Here is a 21127-nt window from a genome sequence, read left to right as displayed (position 1 = left end):
CACATTTAGGAGTGTGGGAGTTATTTCTTAGGTTTGGCTTAGTTTATTCTCCGAGTTGTTGGCAGAGTTATGAGGCAACAATTGTTTTCTCGTTTCTTACACTGCTGTCTCCCTTTTGGAGTAGTTTGGTTGACCCTTGGAGACTTTGTAACCCCTCAACCACAAAGTTCTCTTTCTTTTCTCATGTACATTAATCATATTCAAGAATAGATTATTTCTTTATGGATAATAGTCTCAACTCATGTGTAGTTTCCTCGGATTATTCAAGTATTCTAATATCTGATCGTGCACCATTTTTTCTAGATATGCTGTTATCCATACAGAAATCTACTCTCCCCCCCCCCTCCCCCTTTGGAGATTTAACTCATTAATGTTGGCTGATAAAACATTTTGTGAATTTTTCACACTCAATTGATGAGTTTCTCTTCTTGAGAGTGAATCTACATCTTTTTCATTAATTTGGGAGTAGCTGAAAGCTTTTCTTAGAGGGCAGATTATTTCATGTTCCTATTCTAATAAAAAAACACAATACCAGGCTTACTGAGCTTACATCTCCTATTAATAGCCTCGATCAAGAATATTCATCCGATCCTTCTCCAGAACTATTTGAAGCGTCTTAATCTTCAGGCGGAGTTTGATCTTATTTCTACCAGATGTGCTGAGCGACTGTTGTTACAAATTCATGGTACTTATTATGAACATGATGATAAAGCAAATCGATTATTAGCACACCAATTAAAACGTCAGTTCACCTCATGTCTTATACCTCAAATAAATAATGTTTTTAACACGACTGTTAGGGATCCTGTGGAAATTAATGCCACATTTAAATCATTTTATTCTTCCCTATACAAATCAGAATTCCCTGCTGATACTACGAAAATGAATCAGTTCCTGGCCAATCTTGAGAATCCTACCATTGATTCTGACCGTGCAAAAGAATTGGATGCTCCACTTTCCCTTGAAGAACTCAGTTTTGCAATTACAGCAATGTAATCTAACAAAGCCCCAGGTCCTGATCGATTTCCAATAGAGTTTCTAAATAAATTTATTGATAAATTGGCACCTCTACTTTTGTTGATGTTCAATGAATCTTTGGAAAATGGTTTGTAACTTCCCACACTGACTCGAGCTTCGATAGTTCTTCTTTTAAAGAAAGATTAAGACACCACTTCCTGTGGTTCTTACAGACCTTTATCTTTACTGAATGCTGATGTAAAGGTTTTGGCAAAAATTATTGCTCTCCGTCTCGAGGTTTTTGTCTAGTATTATTTCTGATCAAAGAATGGCTTTTTAAAGGACGCATTTATTTTTCAAATCGTACTCTTTTAAATATTATTCATTCAGCACATTCTGATAATTTACCTGAGATTGTAATCTCATTAGATGCTGAGTAGGCATTCAATAGGGTTGAGTGGGGGTACCTATTTGCGGTATTGAAGACATTTGGTTTTGGAGATAAATTTATCAGTTGGGTAAGATTACTGTATGCATCGCCACAAGCTAGTGTTCAAACAAATGATATTTGTTCTGAATACTTTGCACTAGAACGTAGGACACGTCTGGGCTGACCTTTATCTCCATCTCTCTTCGCTTTGGCTAATAAACCGCTGGCCATTTCTTTAAGGTCCTCCACTTCTTTTAAAGGTTTTATTCGTAACGGTGTCGAACATCGTTTATCTCTGTATGTGGATGATTTGTTGCTGTATGTAACTGATCCTGCATCTTGTCTTCCAGGTATCCTATCAATTCTGGATATTTTTCGTTCTTTTTCAGGATATAAACTAAATCTTAAAGAGTGAATGTTGCCCCATTAACGCAGCAGGTTTGCAACTTCAGGAAGCTGATTTGCCCTTTAAAATCACTCGTTCTGGATTCAAGTATCTTGGCATCAATGTGACGCGTACATTCTCAGGCTTTTTGTCCGCCAACTTTACCCTGCTCATGACTAAAGTGAAATCTGATTTTCAGCGATGGAATAATCTGCCTCTCCCTTTAATTGGGAAGATTAATGTTGTTAAAATGAATGTTTTGCCTAAATGTCTTTATTTGTTTCAATCAATTCCCTTATTCTTACCAAAACATTTTTTTGACTCCTTAGACAAAATGACTAGCTCTTTTATTTGGGGTGTGAAGCCCTCGAGGGTCCGTAAATCATTACTCCAACGATGTAAGTTCAGTAGTGGTCTCGCTTTACCAAACTTTCAATTCTACTACTGGGCTACTCACTTCTATAAAATACGTTGTTGGGTTGATTTTCCGTATTTAGCTAAGTGCAAACTGGAAGCCCGCTTTTGCCCTCCTTCATCCCCCTTCATATCTGCTCTTATATATTCCTCTCTTCCAACCAAGATGTCATTGTTTATCAAAAATCCTGTTGTGCTTAATACTTTAAAGATTTGGTATCAATTCAGGAAACATTTCAAATTTGTAGCTGCATCTCCCTTAGGTCCTTTATGTAACAATCACCTGTTTCCTCCCTCACATTTGGATTCCGTTTTTTCGGTATGGCGTAACAAAGGTATACAATGTTTTCTTGATCTGTTTTCAGATGGTATTTTTAACGGCGTTACCAATTTATCATCATTGTATGGATTACCAGCAAATCATTTTCTAAGGTACTTCCAAGTTAGACACTTTGTTCCTAAATGTTTTTCTAATTTTCCCTCTTCACCTCCATGACAAATATGAGATAGTTTGATTTATTTCAAGACCCAACAAAGAGGGATTGTTTCAGAGATGTATAACTGCATCCTGGATCTTTGCGATCAGTCCAACTCTAAAACAAGGGCTGCTTGGGATGAAGAGCTGGGACTTCAACTTACTGAGGAGTGGTGCGATAACGTTGTGGGTGGGCTTGTCTTGCACTCATTCAGTTTAAGGTTATACATAGGGTCCATTTTTCTAAATCAAGACTGTCTGGGATTTATCCAGAGGTGGAGGATAAATGTAATAGATGTCTGGGCCCACACTGTTCATCGGAGCCATATGTTTTTCCTTTGTCCACGATTACATAATTGTTGGTCCTGCTACTTTAATATAATGTCTACCGTAATGGGAATACCTCTACAGCCCTGTTCATTGATTGCCATTTTTGGGGCCCCGGATGAGTCAGGTCGATTAAACTCTGTGCAAAAATAAATTATTCATTTTACATCTTTAATAGCCAGACGTCGCCTACTCCTACAGTGGAAATCCCCTAATCCACCCTCTGTGTCAGTGGCTCAAATATGTAGTGTTTTTTCTTAAACTTGAGAAAATTAAATATAAATTGAGGGGATGTACTGATAATTTTTTTCACAAATGGCAACTTTTTTCATCATACTTTACAGACTTGCAGGTTCTGCCAGATTAAGGGCTGGTTTGTTAAATGTTGTTATGTGTAGGTGCATTGTTCACTCTTAATTAGCCAGGGTGCGATGGGTGGGGTGTGTGACTGATGCATTATATATTTATTTTTATTATTTTTTTTATATACAGTATATATATATATAATTATTTCTATTTATTTTATGTTTCTGTATATTTTTGTATTTTTCTTTTGTGTATTATTTGAGCTTTGTATTAACATGTCTTTTTTCATTTTTGTGTTGATTTATTTTAAATTAAAAATTAAAAAAATAAATGAGCCTAGTAAATGGCAAAGCTGGCTCAAGAGGCTATCGAGGCTATTTCAATTGCTTACGTAACCATATTAGGAGCCATTTGGAATTAATAGGTGCAAGTTGAATATCCTGCTGAAACCCAGAGCTGAATGTACTCCCTTGGTCCCACAACCAATATTCAATGTAGATTATGGCTAACTCTGACATTATTCTATTTTGCTGGCCGATCCCCACACCCCAACACTTAGAACCCAAGAATATACTTAAGTCACTGTGCAAACCTAGTCTAAAGAAGGGTCGTGGCCCAAAACATTATCTGCCCATTTCCTCCACAAATGCTGCCATACCGGCAGTTCCTCTAAGTTTGTTTTTACTCAATATTCCATCATCTTTTGATATTCAAAAGCTGACAGATACCATTAACAGCAAAGGGAAGTCAATGAGCTAATCATTGGGGCCAAGATAAACACTGTACACCATTTAATTTCAAATGAAAAGGAAGCAACATTTCAAGCAGGAGATATGGAGAATTTTCCAACCTTCTGTAAAACTCTTGGTGGTAAAACCCGCTCCGAGGCTCCCCCGACAAGTTCCATGCGGATAAGTATATGATTTCTCTCCACAGAGAGACCATCAATTATGAAGTCCCTTGAATATATAATTATAATTGTTTCAGAATAAATAGCTTAGAAGTCTAAAACATGTAAAATGCCAATAATATAATTTACTTACCCCAGATTTTTTAAGTCTTCTCTAACATTTTCCTTTTGTGCATTCAGGAAAATTTCTGTTACGCTATATTGGGATTCTAAAAGTAAAAGAATATCCAGATTGCAGCACAGAACACTCAGCAGCCTACAGAAAGAAAATAATGATCTTCAGCAACATAACAAAAGTGTGCCCATTTGTTATAAATTAAACACACACTTTTCTCGTCAATGTGTAAACATTTATGCATATGAAGGATCACCAGTTTAGTAAATGGTCACAACTGTAGATGTTTGTTAAATGGGAACACAGATCTAATGTGGTAGGTGTTTTAACTAATTTGTCACTGCCAAGATTATATCCCTCATCTGTCCTCAAATTCCCCTAACCATTCTCCCAAGTCTGCCATATTCCACATCTTCCCCCTACTAATGTTAAAATCCCATTGACATTATCAAAAACCTAAGTGTGAAACACTGTGTTGGATGTTGGAATATTTATTTCTGACTCAAAACATTAGAAATTTCAGATTATCAGTTACAAAAAAGAATTTCTGAAGTTAAGTGCAACAATAGATAAAGAAATAACATCACCTTAATATTTAATGGAAGCAAGTCAGCAAGATATCAATTGTAGGTAGACAAAAATGCTGGAGGAACTCAGCAGGTCAATCAGCAGGTCATTCAATCAAGACTTTATTGTCATTCAAAAATACACCAACAAATGCAAGTCAGAACGAAATTTCAACATAAAATAACAAAAGGGTACAATAGATAAAAAGATAAAATAGTTAAAAGATAAAATAGATAATAGTGGCGGCACATTATATGGAATTCAAGAGTCTGATGGCTTGGGGGAAGAAGCTGTTGAAAAACCTGGCCGTTCTGCTCCTTATACTACGATACCTGGAGGGCAGCAGAGTGAACAGTCCATGATGGAGATGTGTGGGGTCTTTTACAATGCTGTTGGTCTTGGACAAGCAACGTTTGCACGCAATGTCCCGGATTGAAGGAAGAGAAGTTCCGATGATTTTTTCAGCCATCCTCACCAATCTTTGCACGGACTACCAGTCGGAGGCTTTGCAGTCCCCAAACCAGACAGAGATGCAGCTCTATGGTGCCCCTGTAGAAAGTGGTGAGGGCGGGATGGGGAAGGTGAGCTCTTCTCATCCGGCGCAGTAAGTACAAACGCTGCTGCGCTTTCTTAACTAGTGATGCGATGTTTTGTGACCAGGTCAGACTGTTCGTGATCTGCACCGCCAGGAACTTAGTGCAACTGACCAACTCCACATCGATGTCAATACTGTGTAGTGGTGTGTGAATGTGCCGGTTTCTTGTGAAGTCAATGATGACCTCCTTTGTTTTGTCAACATTCAGGATCAGATTCAGGTGAGGCTGCATCCATGGAGAGAAGGAATAGGCGACGTTTCGGGTAGTGACCCTTCTTCAGACTGATGTCGGGGAAAGGGGGGCGGGAAACAGAAAGGAAGAGGCGTAGACAGAAGGCTGGGAAGGGGGCGGGGGAGAGGGAAGGGGAGGGCAAGGAGGGAGAAAGCAAGGACTATCTGAAATTAGAAAAGTCAATGTTTACACCCCTCTACCTTAGCGAAATATGAGGTGCTGTTCCTCCAATTTGCGCTGGGCCTCACTCTGGCAAGGAGGCCCAGAACAGAAAGGTCAAATTCAGAATGGGAGGGGGAGTTGAAGTGCTGAGCCACCGAGGATCAGGTTGGTTAGTGCGAACTGAGCGGAGGTGTTAGGCGAAGCGATCGCCAAGCCTGTGGTTGGTCTCGCCAATGTAAAGAAGTTGACACCTGGAACAGCGGATGCAGTAGGTGAGGTTGGAGGCAGTGCAGGTGAACCTCTGCCGTACCTGGACAGACTGCTTGGGACCTTGGATGGAGTCGAGGGGGGAGGTAAAGTGACAAGTGTAGCATTTCCTGCTGTTGCAAAGGAAAGTGCCCGGGGAGGGGGTGCTTTGGGTGAGAAGGGACAAATTAACCAGTGCGTTACGGAGGGAACGGTCTCTGTGTGAAAGCAGAAAGGGGAGGAGATGGGAAGATGTGGCCAGTAGTAGGATCCCGTTAGAGGTGGCAAAAATGTCGGAGGATTATATGTTGTATGCGACGACTGATGGGGTGGAAGGTGAGGACAAGGGGGACTCTGGCCTTGTTACGAGTAGGGGGATGAGGAGTAAGAGAGGAGCAGTGGGATATAGAGGAGACCCTGGTGAGAGCTTGGACCTCCTCCATTGCCAGAGTGAGGACCAGCACAAATTGGATGAACAGCACCACATATTTCGCTTAGGTAGTTTACACCCCAGCAGTATGAACATTGACTTGTCTAATGTCAGATAGTCCTCGCTGATTCCCTCCTTCCCCTCCCCCTTCCCAACTCTTCCACAAGCCTACTGTCTCCGCCTCCCCCCCGACATCAGTCTGAAGAAGGGTCTCGACCCGAAACGTCGCCTATTCCTTCTCTCCATAGATGCTGCCTCACCCGCTGAATTCCTCCAGCAATTTTGAGTATCTTCGATTTTTTCAGCATCTGCAGATCCTTTTTAAACAAAATAAATCATTTGTGATCACATTGACAAATGGAACAAAGTGGCAATTTATCTAGCTTTGAAAACTGTTTGCTAATCATGTTTATCATGCCCTTGAGAGCTGTCAGGTCTTTAATTTATCTTACTCTATTCACTGATGGTAAATACTGTCCTTTGTGATTGTCATATGTAGTCAAAGATCATAGCTTCAACTTCACGTTCACATTTATTGTCACATGCACCAATTGGTATAGTGAAATTTGAGACCATACAGCCATACAAATAAAAATAACACAATACACGATAGAGTTTAACATAAACATCCACCACAGTAGAATCAACGTTTCCCACTGTGATGGAAGGCAGTAGAGTTCAGTCATCTTCCTCTTTGTTCACCTGTGGTCGGAGCCTTTGAACCCTCCGCAGTCGTCGCTACGGACGGCCCGATGTACAGGCCCTCTCGCCGGGATGATCGGAGCTCCGGCATCGGAACGGATCGAAACACACTCGCAGCTAGGAGTTTCCGAATCGGCCGCTTCTTACTGCGGCTTCAGAGTCCACAGGCCGAGATGGACAGAGCTCCAACACTGGCGATCCCCGGCAAAAGTCCCAGGCCTCCGCGATGTTAAAGTCAGCACTGCGCCCGCGGCTAGAAGCTCCGCAGACCACAGTTCCACGGTGTTAGAGTCAGCGGGCCCAACACTCCAGAGCTCCAACACTGCTGCGCGATGATAATTTAGTGCAGCGCTGCTGTTGAAGCTCTGGGCCGGCCTCCGGTAGGAAAGGCTGCACCAATCCAGTTGGTAGGCCGCGAGCGGTGGGCGTAGATGCAACAAAGAGAAAAGACGCATCTCCATCCAGGTAAGTGACTAAAAAACAGTTTCCCCCTATTACCCCACCACCACCACTAAGAAACATTTAAAACATACATTTAGACACAATAAAAATAACCAAATGGGTGAAAGGACTAACAGATGCTGGCGAGGCAGCCACTGAGCTTATGAGCCTACATAGGAATATTACTTGTTGAGTAGAAGAGCGACTTGAAAATGATTGGTAGGCGCAACCCAGGGAGGCGAATCAGAATTTAGGTTGCATAAAATAAGTACGGGTCAGAACACCTGTAGGTTTAGATTTTACAGAACGGTAGCAATATTTTTTATAGCATTTGTCAATTTGATCACAAATGACACATTGATGGATTACTAACATTAAAAAAAACTTTAATCTGATGTTGTGGCATTATCCATTCAGACAATATCCACTGACCTGCTCTCATCAATCCCCTTGGTAACCTCTTCAAAAATATTAGATTTTTGAGACAAGATTTCCCACACACAAAGCCACGTTGACCCTCTCTAATCAATCTCTGCCTTTCCACTGCTGATAGATCCTTTCGCGCAGATTTTCCTCCAACTAACTTTCCCACAATTGACGTTGGGCACAGCTGCCTGTTGTTCCTTGGCTTGTCCTTGCTGCCATGGTCCAATATTAACAACCCTCCAGTCTTCTGGCCCTGATCAGGCCCTGGGAACTTATCCACCTTAATGATCTTTCTTTGGTAATTCTTACATGATCTATGACATCACAACTCACCTCTCAATTCCTCAACTTCCATGATCTTTTACTCAGTAAAAAACAGGTGAGAAGTATCGATTTACTAACTCCTCCAATTCTTGTGGTTCTACACAAGGACGGCCATGCTGAACTTTAAAAGGTCATCTTCTCTTCCTCGCTACTCTTTTACTCTTAATATACCTACTGCATCTATTAGGATTTTCCTTTACCCCACCTGCCAGCTCAATTTCATGTCCTCTTTTTGCCGTTCTGATTGCTTTAAGTGTATTCTTATATTTGTTGAGGGGTTTGCTTGATGCCGACAACCTAAATCTGGCGTTATGGTTTTTTTCTTTTTCCTGATCAGAGCTTCCACATCTCTTATCAAAATAGATTTCCAAAACTTGCCAGTCTTGGAATTTACCCTCACAGGAACATGCTGCCCCTGATTTCTTGCTATCACACTTTTGAAAGACTCCATCTTGCCAGTATAGTTGCAGAGTGGCACGTTTCTAATGATCTCTACACTGAGATTTGGTAGAACTTTATTTGAGTTGAACTTTGTGTTAAAATTGACAGAATCAATTTCAATGTAGCATCACACAAGAAAACTTGACAGCCTTGTTCCCACTGCATATGCCACTTTTATAAAGAGCATGAAAATGATCCACAATTCTAGTTGAAAGCCAAAAAAACATTGCAAAAACATTGTGTATACATTAGTCGCATGCTAAGTTCCTAGACTGGTAATGACCTTGAGATATGTTCAAATTCCACCATAGCTGGGAGTTTTAATTCAAGTAATTAAATAAATCTGGAATAAAAATCTAGTTTCAGTAATGGTGAAAATGAAACTGCCAGATGGCCGTTTACAAAAAAAAGGACACATCAAGAATAACTCAACTGTCTGAAGAAGAGTCCTGGCCCAAAACGTCACCTGTACATGTTCTCCAGAGTTGCTGTCTGACCAGCTGAGTTACTCCAGCACTTTGTGGGGGTTTTTTGTCATTAAAAATCCACCTATTTCATTAACGTCCCACAGGATAGGATATCTATTATCCTTTTAAATGAACAATAAAATACACATAAATACATTATTTCCATCTGTAAGTAGTTGGAGTCCTACTTACCTAAGCCCAAACATATGGGAATGCTCATAGTTGAACAGCGAGTGTATTTTGGCATTAGAATTGATAATTATCAGTCGGTCAATTACATCCTTTAAAAGAGAAACATTATTATTATACCAATCATTAATGCTGTATAGAGGGCAGAATGTAGTATAAAAATAGAAGACCATAAAAATAAAATTTTCGTTATCTGAAGGCAGCGGGGAGATGAGTGAGTGGCCAGGATGGTGTGGATCCTTGATGATGCTGGCAGTCTTTTTGAGGCAGCAAGCAGTGAAGAAACTGTACCTTTTGAGGCAGCAGGCAGTGAAGAAAGCGAATGGCATGTTGGCCTTTATAACAAGAGGAGTCGAGTTTAGGAGCAAAGAGGTCCTTCTGCAGTTGTACAGGGCCCTAGTGAGACCACACATGGAGTATTGGGTGCAGTTTTGGCTCCCCAATTTGAGAAAGGACATTCTTGCTATTGAGGGAGTGCAGCGTAGGTTTAAAAGGTTAATTCCCGGGATGGCAGGACTGTCATATGTTGAGAGAATGGAGCGGCTTGGCTTGTACACTGTGGAGTTTAGAAGGATGAGAGGGAATCTTATTGAAACATATAAGATTGTGAAGGGTTTGGACACACTAGAGGCAGGAAACATGTTCCCGATGTTGGGGGAGTCCGGAACCAGGGGCCACAGTTTAAGAATAAGGGGTAAGCCATTTAGAACAGAGACGAGGAAATACTTTTTCTCACAGAGAGTTGTGAGTCTGTGGAATTCTCTGCCTCAGAGGGTGGTGGAGGCCTGTTCTCTGGATACTTTCAAGAGAGAGCTAGATAGGGCTCTTAAAGATAGCGGAGTCAGGGGATATGGGGAGAAGGCAGGAATTGATTGGGGATGATCACATTGAATGGCGGTGCTGGCTCGAAAGGCCGAATGGCCTACTGCACCTATTGTCTATTGACTATCTCTAGAACATCACACACCGAGGAAGAATTAGACAGAAAAACGCCTACCTTAACCTGCTATTACCCTTTTCTCGGCTCTTTCACAAAGCCTCAATGCTGCACTTTCCCTCAATGCAGTCCTTCACCTCAACACAACTGTTCCCAATAGGCCGCTCTGCTAAACATTTCCTGCCTTTTATTGGCTGATCTGTCTCTTCCTTAGCCAAACAACAACTGATCACCAAACTCGGTAACCTGGGCATCGACCCCTCCCTCTGCAACTGGATACTGGACTTTCTAACCAACAGACCCCAGTCTGTGAGGTTAGACAAGCACATCTCTTCAACCCTCACCCTGAACACTGGCGTTCCACAGGGCTGTGTGCTGAGCCCCCTCCTCTACTCCCTCTTCACCTATGACTACACACCTGTACATGGTACTAACACCATCATCAAGTATGCAGATGATACAACGGTGATTGGCCTCATCAGCAACAACGATGAGCTGGCCTACAGGGAAGAGGTCCAGCACTTAGCAGCATGGTGCGCTGACAACAACCTGGCCCTTAACTCCAAGAAGACCAAGGAGCTCATTGTAGACTTCAGGAAGTCCAGAGGTGGCACGCACACCCCCATCCACATTAACGGGACGGAGGTGGAACGTGTTTCTAGCTTCAGTTTCCTGGGAGTCAACATCTCCGATGACCTCTCTTGGACCCACAATACCTCAACTCTGATCAAGTAGGCTCATCAGCGTCTCTTCTTCCTGAGGAGACTGAAGAAGGTCCATCTGTCTCCTCAGATCCTGGTGAACCTCTACCGCTGCACCATCGAGAGCATCCTTACCAACTGCATCACAGTATGGTATGGCAACTGCTCTGTCTCCGACCGGAAGGCATTGCAGAGGGTGGTGAAAATTTCCCAACGCATCACCGGTTCCTCGCTCCCCTCCATTGAGTCTGTCCAAAGCAAGCGCTGTCTGCGGAGGGCGCTCAGCATCGATAAGGACTGCTCTCACCCCAACCATGGACTGTTTACCCTCCTACCATCCAGGAGGCGCTACAGGTCCCTCCGTTGCCGAACCAGCAGGTCGAAGGAACAGCTTCTTTCCGGCGGCTGTCACTCTACTCAACAACGTACCTCGATGACTGCCAATCACCCCCCCCCCCCCTGGACACTTATTATTATTTATTCAAATCGTTTGCTATGTCGCTCTTGCAGGGAGATGCTAAATGCATTTTGTTGTCTCTGTACTGTACACTGACAATGACAATTAAAATTGAATCTGAATCTGAACATTTGCTTTTTGAATGTCCTGCCTTCGATTGAAACAGTCTCTTTTCGATCAAAGCACAGTTTTCTCTCTCTCTCTCTCTCTCTCTGAGTTACTCCAGCACTTTTTTCCTCAAGATTCCAGCATCAGCAGTTCCTTGTGAGATTGGAGATTGTGAGAACTGAGTTCTTGGGTGGTGCAGACTTAAAAATGGCTTCTTAAACATCTCCCATTGGTCTAAAGTCTTACAGATCCAGCCAGGGTCTCAACTAAAATGTATTTAACAACCAATTAAACTAAAACCATTATGACTGAATAATCAAGGGAGTGGCCAATAACATTTATCTCATTGTGCCTTGTCATATAACACCGATTAAATTTAATAAGTGTTGTGTTGGTTATAACATCTGGGATGTTCTATGGTGGTAACCTTGAAACTCACAAAATAAAAGCAACTGTTACAATGTAAACACTGACATGGTTTGGGTTTCATCTTAATTCATAAAGTTATTAAATATAAATCAATTAATTTGCAAAACGTTCAATGGTCTAGATATTTAGTAGACCCATTTTGAGCTTTTGACCTCAGTGTTTATTGTTGATCCTCAAATAAGGAGATTCAACTTGATCTGGATTTTGCATTAAACTGTGTAGCTGGAGTTTAGCTTATTATTGTCACATACATCGAGGTACGGTGAAAAGCTATTGTTTGCCTGCTACCCAGTCAAAGACAAGACTATACATGTTCAAACTGTCCACAGTGCACAGATAAAGGATAAAGGGCACAACTGTCTGTCTGCCTTTTTTTTTCCTTTTGCCTTGTTGTTTAGTTTATTTTGTTTATTTTAGTTGTGTATGTGTGGGGGTTGGGGGTGTGAGAAACTGTTTTTAGTCTTTTGCGACCTTTTCTTGTTGTATCCCCCGTCTCAGTCTCCGTCTGCGCTGAGGCCTATCGACCAGGACCTACCAACTCGGGGCTGGCCGACTTCGGGGCTGTGGTGGCGTTGCGGCGGCGGCGACGACCCGACTTCGGAGCCTCGGAGGCTCGGCCACGACAACGTCGGGACCTCGCAGGTCCCATGTTGGTGACCGGTTTTCTGGAGCTCCCGCAACGACAGGTTCGTCCGCTGGACTGGAGGGTGGCAGCTTCGGCAGCTTCGACCGCCCCGGACCACAGAGTTTGAACCGGCCCGTTCACGGTGCTCGGATGCGGCCGCTGGACTTACCATCACCCGGCGGGGTCCCTACATCGAAAGCTGGATCGCCTCAATGCAGAGGGAGACGAGGAGGGAAGAGACAAGGACTTTAAGACTTTTGCCTTCCATCACAGTGAGGAGGTGCCTGGTAGACTCACTGTGGTGGATGTTAAACTGTGTTAAGTGTGTGTTTTGTTATTTTATTCTATGTTATGACTGCAAGGTATACAATTTTGTTCAGACTGAAATCTGAATGACCCTTAACTTAAGTCGATCTAAAGTTAGCGACCGCTCGCAGCCACCCGTTGAAGACGCACCCGTCAGACGCACCTCTCCCGGTTGCGCCACAATGCGGTGGCTGGCCGCGCCCGGAGCGCCACGGCGCTGCGTTCCCAGCGACCGTGAGTTGCTTGCTGACCTCCCCGCAACTTTGGCCCAGCCAAGTTTACTACTTTGCTGGCATGGCTAGGCCGTGCTGACCCGACCCCCTCCTTTGACCCTCCCCGCAACTTTGCCCCTGGTGGCCCAGCCAAGTTTACTACTTTGTGCAGCATAGGCCGTGCTGACCCAAGCCAGATTTCCCACACGCTGTGGCAAGGAACACTCCCCCCCCACCCCCAGCGGTGCTGTCCTTTTGCAGCTGCTTCCCACTTCACATAGTTCATGGGTTGAAGGAGTGGCAGGTTCTGCGGAGCAGTCGCTACGAGAGTGGCATTGCTTGTCCTAACCTTCAGCCTCCAAGACCCAGGTAAATTTTCAGGCCTTATTTTAGAGTAAACAATAGCGTCATGGACGCCGGGAAATATGGTAGGTAGATTGGAGGTCATGACCTCACTCTAGCTGGTGAAGGGAAGGTTCAGTTTCCTAATAAAAGCTGGGAGAAAACTGCACCTGAATCTGGAGGTATGCGTTTTCATACTTATGTACCTCTTGGAGAGGGGAGAAGAGGGAGTGACTGGGGTGAAACTGGTCCTGGATTATGATGTTGGCCTTGCTGAGGCAGCATGAAGTGTGGATGGAGTCAATGGAACATGCAGATGTAAAAATATAAATTTTCAGATAGATAGTTTGGCCCATGGGGGTCTGAAAGAGGGTTAGGTGAGCCTCAGAATCCATTATCATAGTTCAATGGACTCTGGATAGGAAGATAATGTGACATGGCAGTATTATTGGTTGGTTGAGCAAGAACATCACTGGCCTATGGATCACTGGTGGGAGGAATTACGTGCTCTGTTGGGGGTGTTTTAGCGCCAAGGATATAGGAAGAGCAAAGGTGGGTGTCTGGGAGAAAGGGGAGTGACCGTGTAGTGCAGGAGACCCCAGTGACTGTGCCACATGAAAACAGATACACCCTTTTGGGAGCTTTCGGGGCAGACAACACTTGAGGGGGTGAGAAACCTGGTGAAAAACCACGCAAACCGGAAGAGCACAAGATCGGAGTTTTAATTAAAGCCCTGTCCCACTGTACGAGTTCATTCAAGAGCTCTCCCAAGTTTTAAAAAAAAAGTCCAACTCGTAGTAAGCACGTAGAATGTATGTAGAGGGTACGTCGGAGCTCGGGGACATCTCTTAACGGCTCGTAACGCTAACGGCAGGTACTCGGGAAACGCGGTAAACTCGGGAAGACTCATGACGATTTTTCAACATGTTGAAAAATGTCCACGAGAGCCCCGAGTACCTACGAGCGGCCATTACCGTAAATCTCCCAGTTTGAATCAGGGCAAACTCAGGAGAACTCTTGAATGAACTCGTACAGTGGGACAGGGCTTTTAGGTATAGATTAAACAATTGGACACACTAGAGGCAGGAAACATGTTCCCAATGTTGGGGGAATCCAGAACCAGGGGCCACATTTTAAGAATTAGGGGGAGGCTATTTAGAACGGAGATCTTTTTCACCCAGATTTGTGAATCTGTGGAATTCTCTGCCTCAGAAGGCAGTGGAGGCCAATTCTCTGGATGCTTTCAAGAGAGAGTTAGATCGAGCTCTTAAAGATAGCGGTCAGGGCATATGGTGATAAGGCAGGAACGGGGTACTCATTGTGGATGATCAGCCATGATCACATTGAATGACGATGCTGGCTCGAAGGGCCAAATGGCCTACAATATTGTCCATTGAGATGCTGTTCCTCCTATTTGTGTTTAGCCTCACTCTGACAATGGAGGATACCAAGGACAGAAAGGTCTGTGTAGGAATGGGAAGGAGGATTAAAGTGTCCAGCAACCAGGAGATCAGGTTGGTTCACGTGGGTTGAGCGAAAGTGCTCCACGAAACGATCACCCAGTCTGCGTTTGGTCTCGCCGATGTACGAGTCCACATCTTGAACAACGAATACAGCACTTGAGGTTGGAGGAGGTGTAAGTGAACCTGAAAGGACTGTTGGGGTTCCTGGACAGAGACGAGGGAGGAGGTATAGCGACAGGTGTTGCATCTTCTGTGGTTGCAGGGGAAGGTAAGTGGGTGGTTTGGATGGGAAGAGATGAGTTACCCAGCGAGTTGCGGAGTGAACGGTCTCTGCGAAAGGCAGAAAGGCGTGAAGATGGGAAAATGTGGCCAGTGGTGGGATCCCGTTGGAGGTAGCAGAAATTTCGGAGGATTATGTGTTGTATGCGATGGCTGATGGGGTGGAAGGTAAGGACTAGGGGGACAGCAAGGGCAGAGCTGTGGGGGCCTCATTTTTGATGGGAAAGGGGAACCCCTGTTCCCGAAAGAATGAGGACATCTCGGATGTTCTAGTATGGAACACCTCATCTTGGGCGCAGATGTGACATAGACGGAAGAATTGGGAATAGGGGATAGAGTCTTTGCAGGAAGCAGGGTGGGAAGAAGTGTAGTCGAGATAGTTTTGTGAGTCAGTGGGTTTGTAATATACGTCAGTCTATAGTCTATTTCTTGTGATGGAGACTGTGAGATCAAGAAAGGGGAGGGAGGTATCGGAGATGGTCCAAAACAAACATACCCATGATGTGGCAGATTACCAAGACAAATTTGATCTCATTACAGTTCTACCTAAATATGGACCAGAGAGATGGTTTCTGGAGGTAAGACAAGGATGACTGTACCTAATGGTAAGGGAGGAATAAGAAAAGTGGCATCAAAAAGGCCAATCAAATTTAAAAGGCAATGGGAATTAAAGGGAAAGGGCTCAGCAGTGGCTGGAGTCAAAGGTAGTTTCAGTAGAGATGGTTGTGGATGATAGAGGCCGCCCAGGACAATGATGAATAAATCCCACAGCAAAGTATCCAAGGCCTAACAATGCTGAAAAACTGAAATTCCCTTCAACCAGTAATAAAACTATCCATATTGATCTGACAACACTTGTTCAGGTTTGATGTAGCATTTTAAATGACAACTTCTGTGACATGTAATTATCACACTCAAAGACCATTTCCAACAACAGAAAAACATAATCATGTTACCATGACATTTAATCATCACGTCTTCCAACATAAAGCATCATTGATCTATAAATCAACTTGATCATACACACATATATAAAATAAATATAATCCACATAAATATACAGAGAGTGGGTATTCTGCACTTCATCTGCTGAATCTCTGAATCACCCTGGCTATGCTTCTTAGGTGTCAGGAGGAATTGCAGATGCTGGTTTAAACTGAAGACAGACACAAAAAGCTGGAGTATCTCAGTGGGCCAGGCAGCATTTCTGGAGAAAAGGAATAGGTGAGGTTTTGGGTCAAGACCCTTCTTTAGACTATTCCTTGTCTCCAGAGATGCTGCCTGACCCATTGAGTTACTCCAGCCTTTCCTATCTGTCGTGTTTATACTTCTTAGATAACCCCTTGGAAGTGGAAAATGATTTGCTTTCTATCCAGTTTGTTTATTTTTAAGTGGCTTATGAGGAGATGTCAGATAAAAGAATCACACATCCTCCATTTGTGTGGATGATTATAGCAACGGAAATCTTGAAGCTTGACAAAGTAGTCCTTTTATCAATACCATATCCACCGATTTGAAGTGTCAAAGTAGTAGAAGCAGAACAAATTGTTGGTGATATTTATGTCTAGAAACTTGACGTTTGCGAGCATCTGCACTTCAGATGCAGATTGGGATTTATGCATCACCCCGCATCATGAAGTTGATAACTAGATCCTTCAATTTGCTGACATTGAATAAGAGGTAGTTATCTTGACATTATGTAACTAAGCTCTCAGTATCTTTCCTGTACTTCATTTCATCATTGTCTGAGAACCAGCCCATTACAGTGTGGCATTGCAAATTTGTAAATGGAGTGGCACAGTCGTGACAGTATAGGGAGCTGGCAATGCATTCTTGCAAGGCACCAGTATTGAAAAATGTCATGGAGGATGTTTTGCAGCCAATCCTCACTGATTATAGTCAATAGAATCAGGACGTCCTGGAACAAATACACTATCTAAGTGGGTGTCAAGACCAGGTGCTCTCACAACATTTAATAATCAAAATTATGCTGAATGTTGAATCGTCATTGCATTGAAGCTGCAGAGTGAGAGCTGGTAAATGTATTAATTGGTACATGATGGGTGGCATGGACCTGCAGGGCCAAAGGGCCTATTTTTGCATGTATATCATTTTCATTAAACGACATAAACTGGTGATGATGCTTTAACTGAGAACTAAGCAGTGACTTATCAAGCTCCAGCCTGATTTGTTTAATATTGTACACTGTTCTGTATTTACTTTTTGGAATATGAGAATTGCTGACAGCACCAGGATTTATGGCACATCATTAATTGCCCAGGAAATATTGATGATGAGCCATGTGCTTAAACTACTACCATCCGTCTTGTGAAAGAACATTTACAGTGCAGTTGGCGATACTCACACAGTAACATTCTGGAGTAAAAATGTTATCATCCTGCACCCTTAGGACTTTGGTTGTGCCATAATAGCAGATTTCCTGCACTATTATTGAATGTTATTGCTAATAACACTAACATATTTCTAAGCTACTTTTAACACAGTAATTTAATAAATTTTCTTACAAATCTATTTAGGATTATTTTCCAAACCCTAATGAATCTATTGTTTTAAAAGAAGCTGAAGAAATGGGGAGCCAGTTCATTTAAAGGGAAAGCCGGAAAAAGTGCCCTAATCTGTTTAAAAATGAGGGACTAATGTATTTTAAAGGGAGTGGCGAGTAAAAAGGTAAAATTGGATAAAAGGGTCGCAGTGAGGTTGAGTGGGAAAGAACTGCAGATGCTGGTTTAAATGCACACAATGCTGGAGTAACTCAGCGGGACAGGTAGCAGCTCTGGAGAGAAGAAATGTGTGGCGTTTTGGTTCGAGTCTGAAGAAGGGTCTCGACCCGAAACGTCACCCATTCCTTCTCTCCAGAGACCCTGCCTATCCCAGTGAGGTTGAAGTGAGTGCAAGAAACAGGGAATGTTTTAAAGAGATCATGGGAAACAGGACCCCAGTGTGATTAAAAGAAGTGAGATGCTGCAACATCTGGATTTTCAAATTTATCTTTAGAAAGTTTATACAGAACAAATTGTATTAACAATAAAGTACTTTCAGGAATAAAAATAGTTCCACTTACAACAACTGAGCTAGGCACTTCACGTAAGGAGTATACTGCCTTGTTTGGTAGTGGCAGATTACCAATAAGTTCGTAGACAGCTTGGTAAGAAGAGAGCAGATTCACCAGAGCTAAAAATGACTTAAAATAAAGAAGATTTCTGTCAATATCCATAAACGCTAAAGAAAATCTTAGTAACATAGAAGAAAAAATGTCCAAAGTAAAAGCACAGAATCAGAAAACAAACTATACGGCAATAAGTTCAGTGCACAGCATACCTTTGGAAATATAATTTATTGACATCAAACTTAACTAAACCACACTACGTTAGTTGTTTCCAGTAGGAATATTGCAAAGGCCTTAACTTTCACTAGAGCATTCTACAATGACAACAAACTCAATTTTATTTGACATTTATTCTGTAAATAAAGAAAACCAATCCATGCCACCTACAAGGCCAAGGCAATCCTTATGATGTATTGATCACTGTACATGGACTATTAATATATTTAAATAACTACAAATCTGCCTCCATAACACATGTGGAGACAAGTCCTTCGGCCCACCAGGTCCTCACCGACCAATGATAACACATACACTACTTCTATCCTGCACTCGAGGACAATCTACATAAGCCAATTAACCTACAAACCCGTAGACCCTTGGAATGTTGGAGGAAACAAGAGAAAACCCATGGCATCAAAGGGAGAACATACAAACTCCATACACACAGCAACCATGGTCATGAAATAATCTCTTCAATTTAATTCATATACAGCTGTAGCAGAAAATCTCCATGATCTATAATTGCTTGTTTGAGAGACAACTGATTCGTTATCGGGCAATAGAAAACAAGAGTGCCAAAGATGCTAATGAAACCAGATGGCACATAACAACATAAGAAAAATAAGCAGAAGTATATCATCTGGCCTCTTGAACCCACTCTACCACTTTGTATGAACATGCTTTATCTTTCACCTCTGCACTATTTTCCACCACTCGACCCGTATCCCTCGATTTTCTTCTAAAATATATTCATCTCTGCATTGGATATATTCAGTGAATTCTCAGGATCAAGGCTCGACCTGAAACGTCACCCATTTCTTCTCTCCATAGATGCTGCCTCACCCTGTCGAGTTACTCCAGCATTTTGCGTCTACCTTCGTCCTGTACTGATTCCTATTGTGTCCCAGAATCATGGCCTCTAACCCCAAAATAATCTGTTTTCTGCCTGTTTAACAATCCTCAATCCACATCAGTACATTATCCTGAGATTCATGTGCTCTCATTTTGTTCAACAATTTTTTTGCATCTTAAAGGTCTTCTAAAAATGGCTTGTCCTTAATCCAAGTTTAATTATAAATCAAAAGGCTCTCACACATATGCCAATTATAAACCCATGCTGACCCAATTTTTATTTTCTATGTGCCACTTCCTTTTTAAATAATTTACAATAGATTCTAGCATTATCTCTGCCACTGCTCTGTAGCCTCTTTCTATTTTCTTCTCATGTGGCTACATTCTAAACTGTGGAGAACCATCCTAGCATTCATGTAGTTTTAGATGACATCACTGTTTCCACCATCTCCATTACCACAACATTCAAAACTATAGGAGTGAGAATAGCAAATCCTCAACATTTATCCGCATTGTCGCTTGGTTAATCACCCAGTCTACATCTGTTGCTGTCCACTATTTCTAAATACCACTTTATCTCACCCCAGAGAATTTGCAGGAAATGGTAACAATATTTTTCCTTGGCACTATGCCATTAGTTGGTTAAAATCCAGGGCTTAATTTCCAAATTTCCCACTTACCTTCTGACAGCTTCGATCTATGGCCTCCACTGGAGTTGGTTTAGGATTGATCATTCTAGCGTCATCTCTTCCACACTCCAAAACAGACCACAACTCCATTACAAGAGCTTTGATAAACCCTGAAAACAAAAATAGATGACACTATTCAAACATGAAAATGTGTTTAAAAAAATACTGTATGTCAAAAATCTGAGAGCTAGCTACTGTTAACCATGTTGATGAATCAGATATTCTATCTCAAATGGATTATCAACTGGACTAAAGCTTTTCACATATTACATACTACCTTGTATATTCATGCAGCCTATGACTAAATCTAGTATTCCTACTAACCAGAGAATACAACTTTCAAAGTTGTTTAAAACAAATACCATCAATAGATGCAAGGCTTGAAGGTTCGGTTATGTTCATTTAAGGTGGGTCATAACAATATATTTCAAAACTTCGCACAGTAACATTGGTGATGCAACAACAGTTAGAAACATGGGATTAGAAATGTCTGAAGATGATGGAATATGTACTCAGATAGTACCAACCGAATGGGAACTAGAGTCAATGTGTCAGAGTAGTGATCTTTCTGATTAAATAATAAACAAGCTCTCTGGATTCTGATGAAAGATCAAAGCAATCTGATATCAGCACTGTACATAATACTCCTAATCTGGACTAACTGAAGTTCCCAACAAAACTGACTTCCCAACTTTTATACTCAATGATCCAACCAATAAAGGCAAACATACCGAATGGCTTCTTTACCACCCTCTCCTCTTACATAGTCACTGTCAGGGAGCTATGGATGCGCTCAAGATCTCACTGTACCTCAATGCTCCCAAGTGTCCCGTATTTATT

General features: G+C 42.3%; 1 protein-coding gene across 2 annotated transcripts in view; it reads right to left on the bottom strand.

The window, feature by feature from the left end:
* tbc1d32 (TBC1 domain family, member 32) overlaps nt 1-21127 on the bottom strand; it is a 145194-nt gene that overhangs the window by 46146 nt on the left and 77921 nt on the right. For both annotated transcript variants that reach the window (XM_055635731.1, XM_055635730.1), the window contains 5 exons: nt 20279-20397; nt 18483-18602; nt 9545-9633; nt 4338-4460; nt 4145-4253 (listed from right to left, as the gene is read on the bottom strand). In XM_055635731.1, coding sequence (XP_055491706.1) covers nt 4145-4253; nt 4338-4460; nt 9545-9633; nt 18483-18602; nt 20279-20397 — 560 coding nt within the window. The remainder of the gene's footprint in view (nt 1-4144; nt 4254-4337; nt 4461-9544; nt 9634-18482; nt 18603-20278; nt 20398-21127) is intronic.

The sequence above is a fragment of the Leucoraja erinacea genome, chromosome 5 (assembly GCF_028641065.1).
Source record: "Leucoraja erinacea ecotype New England chromosome 5, Leri_hhj_1, whole genome shotgun sequence".
Taxonomy (NCBI): Eukaryota; Metazoa; Chordata; class Chondrichthyes; order Rajiformes; family Rajidae; genus Leucoraja; species Leucoraja erinaceus.
The sequence above is the reverse complement of the archived record's forward strand: the minus strand, read 5'-3'. Positions and strand labels throughout refer to the sequence as shown.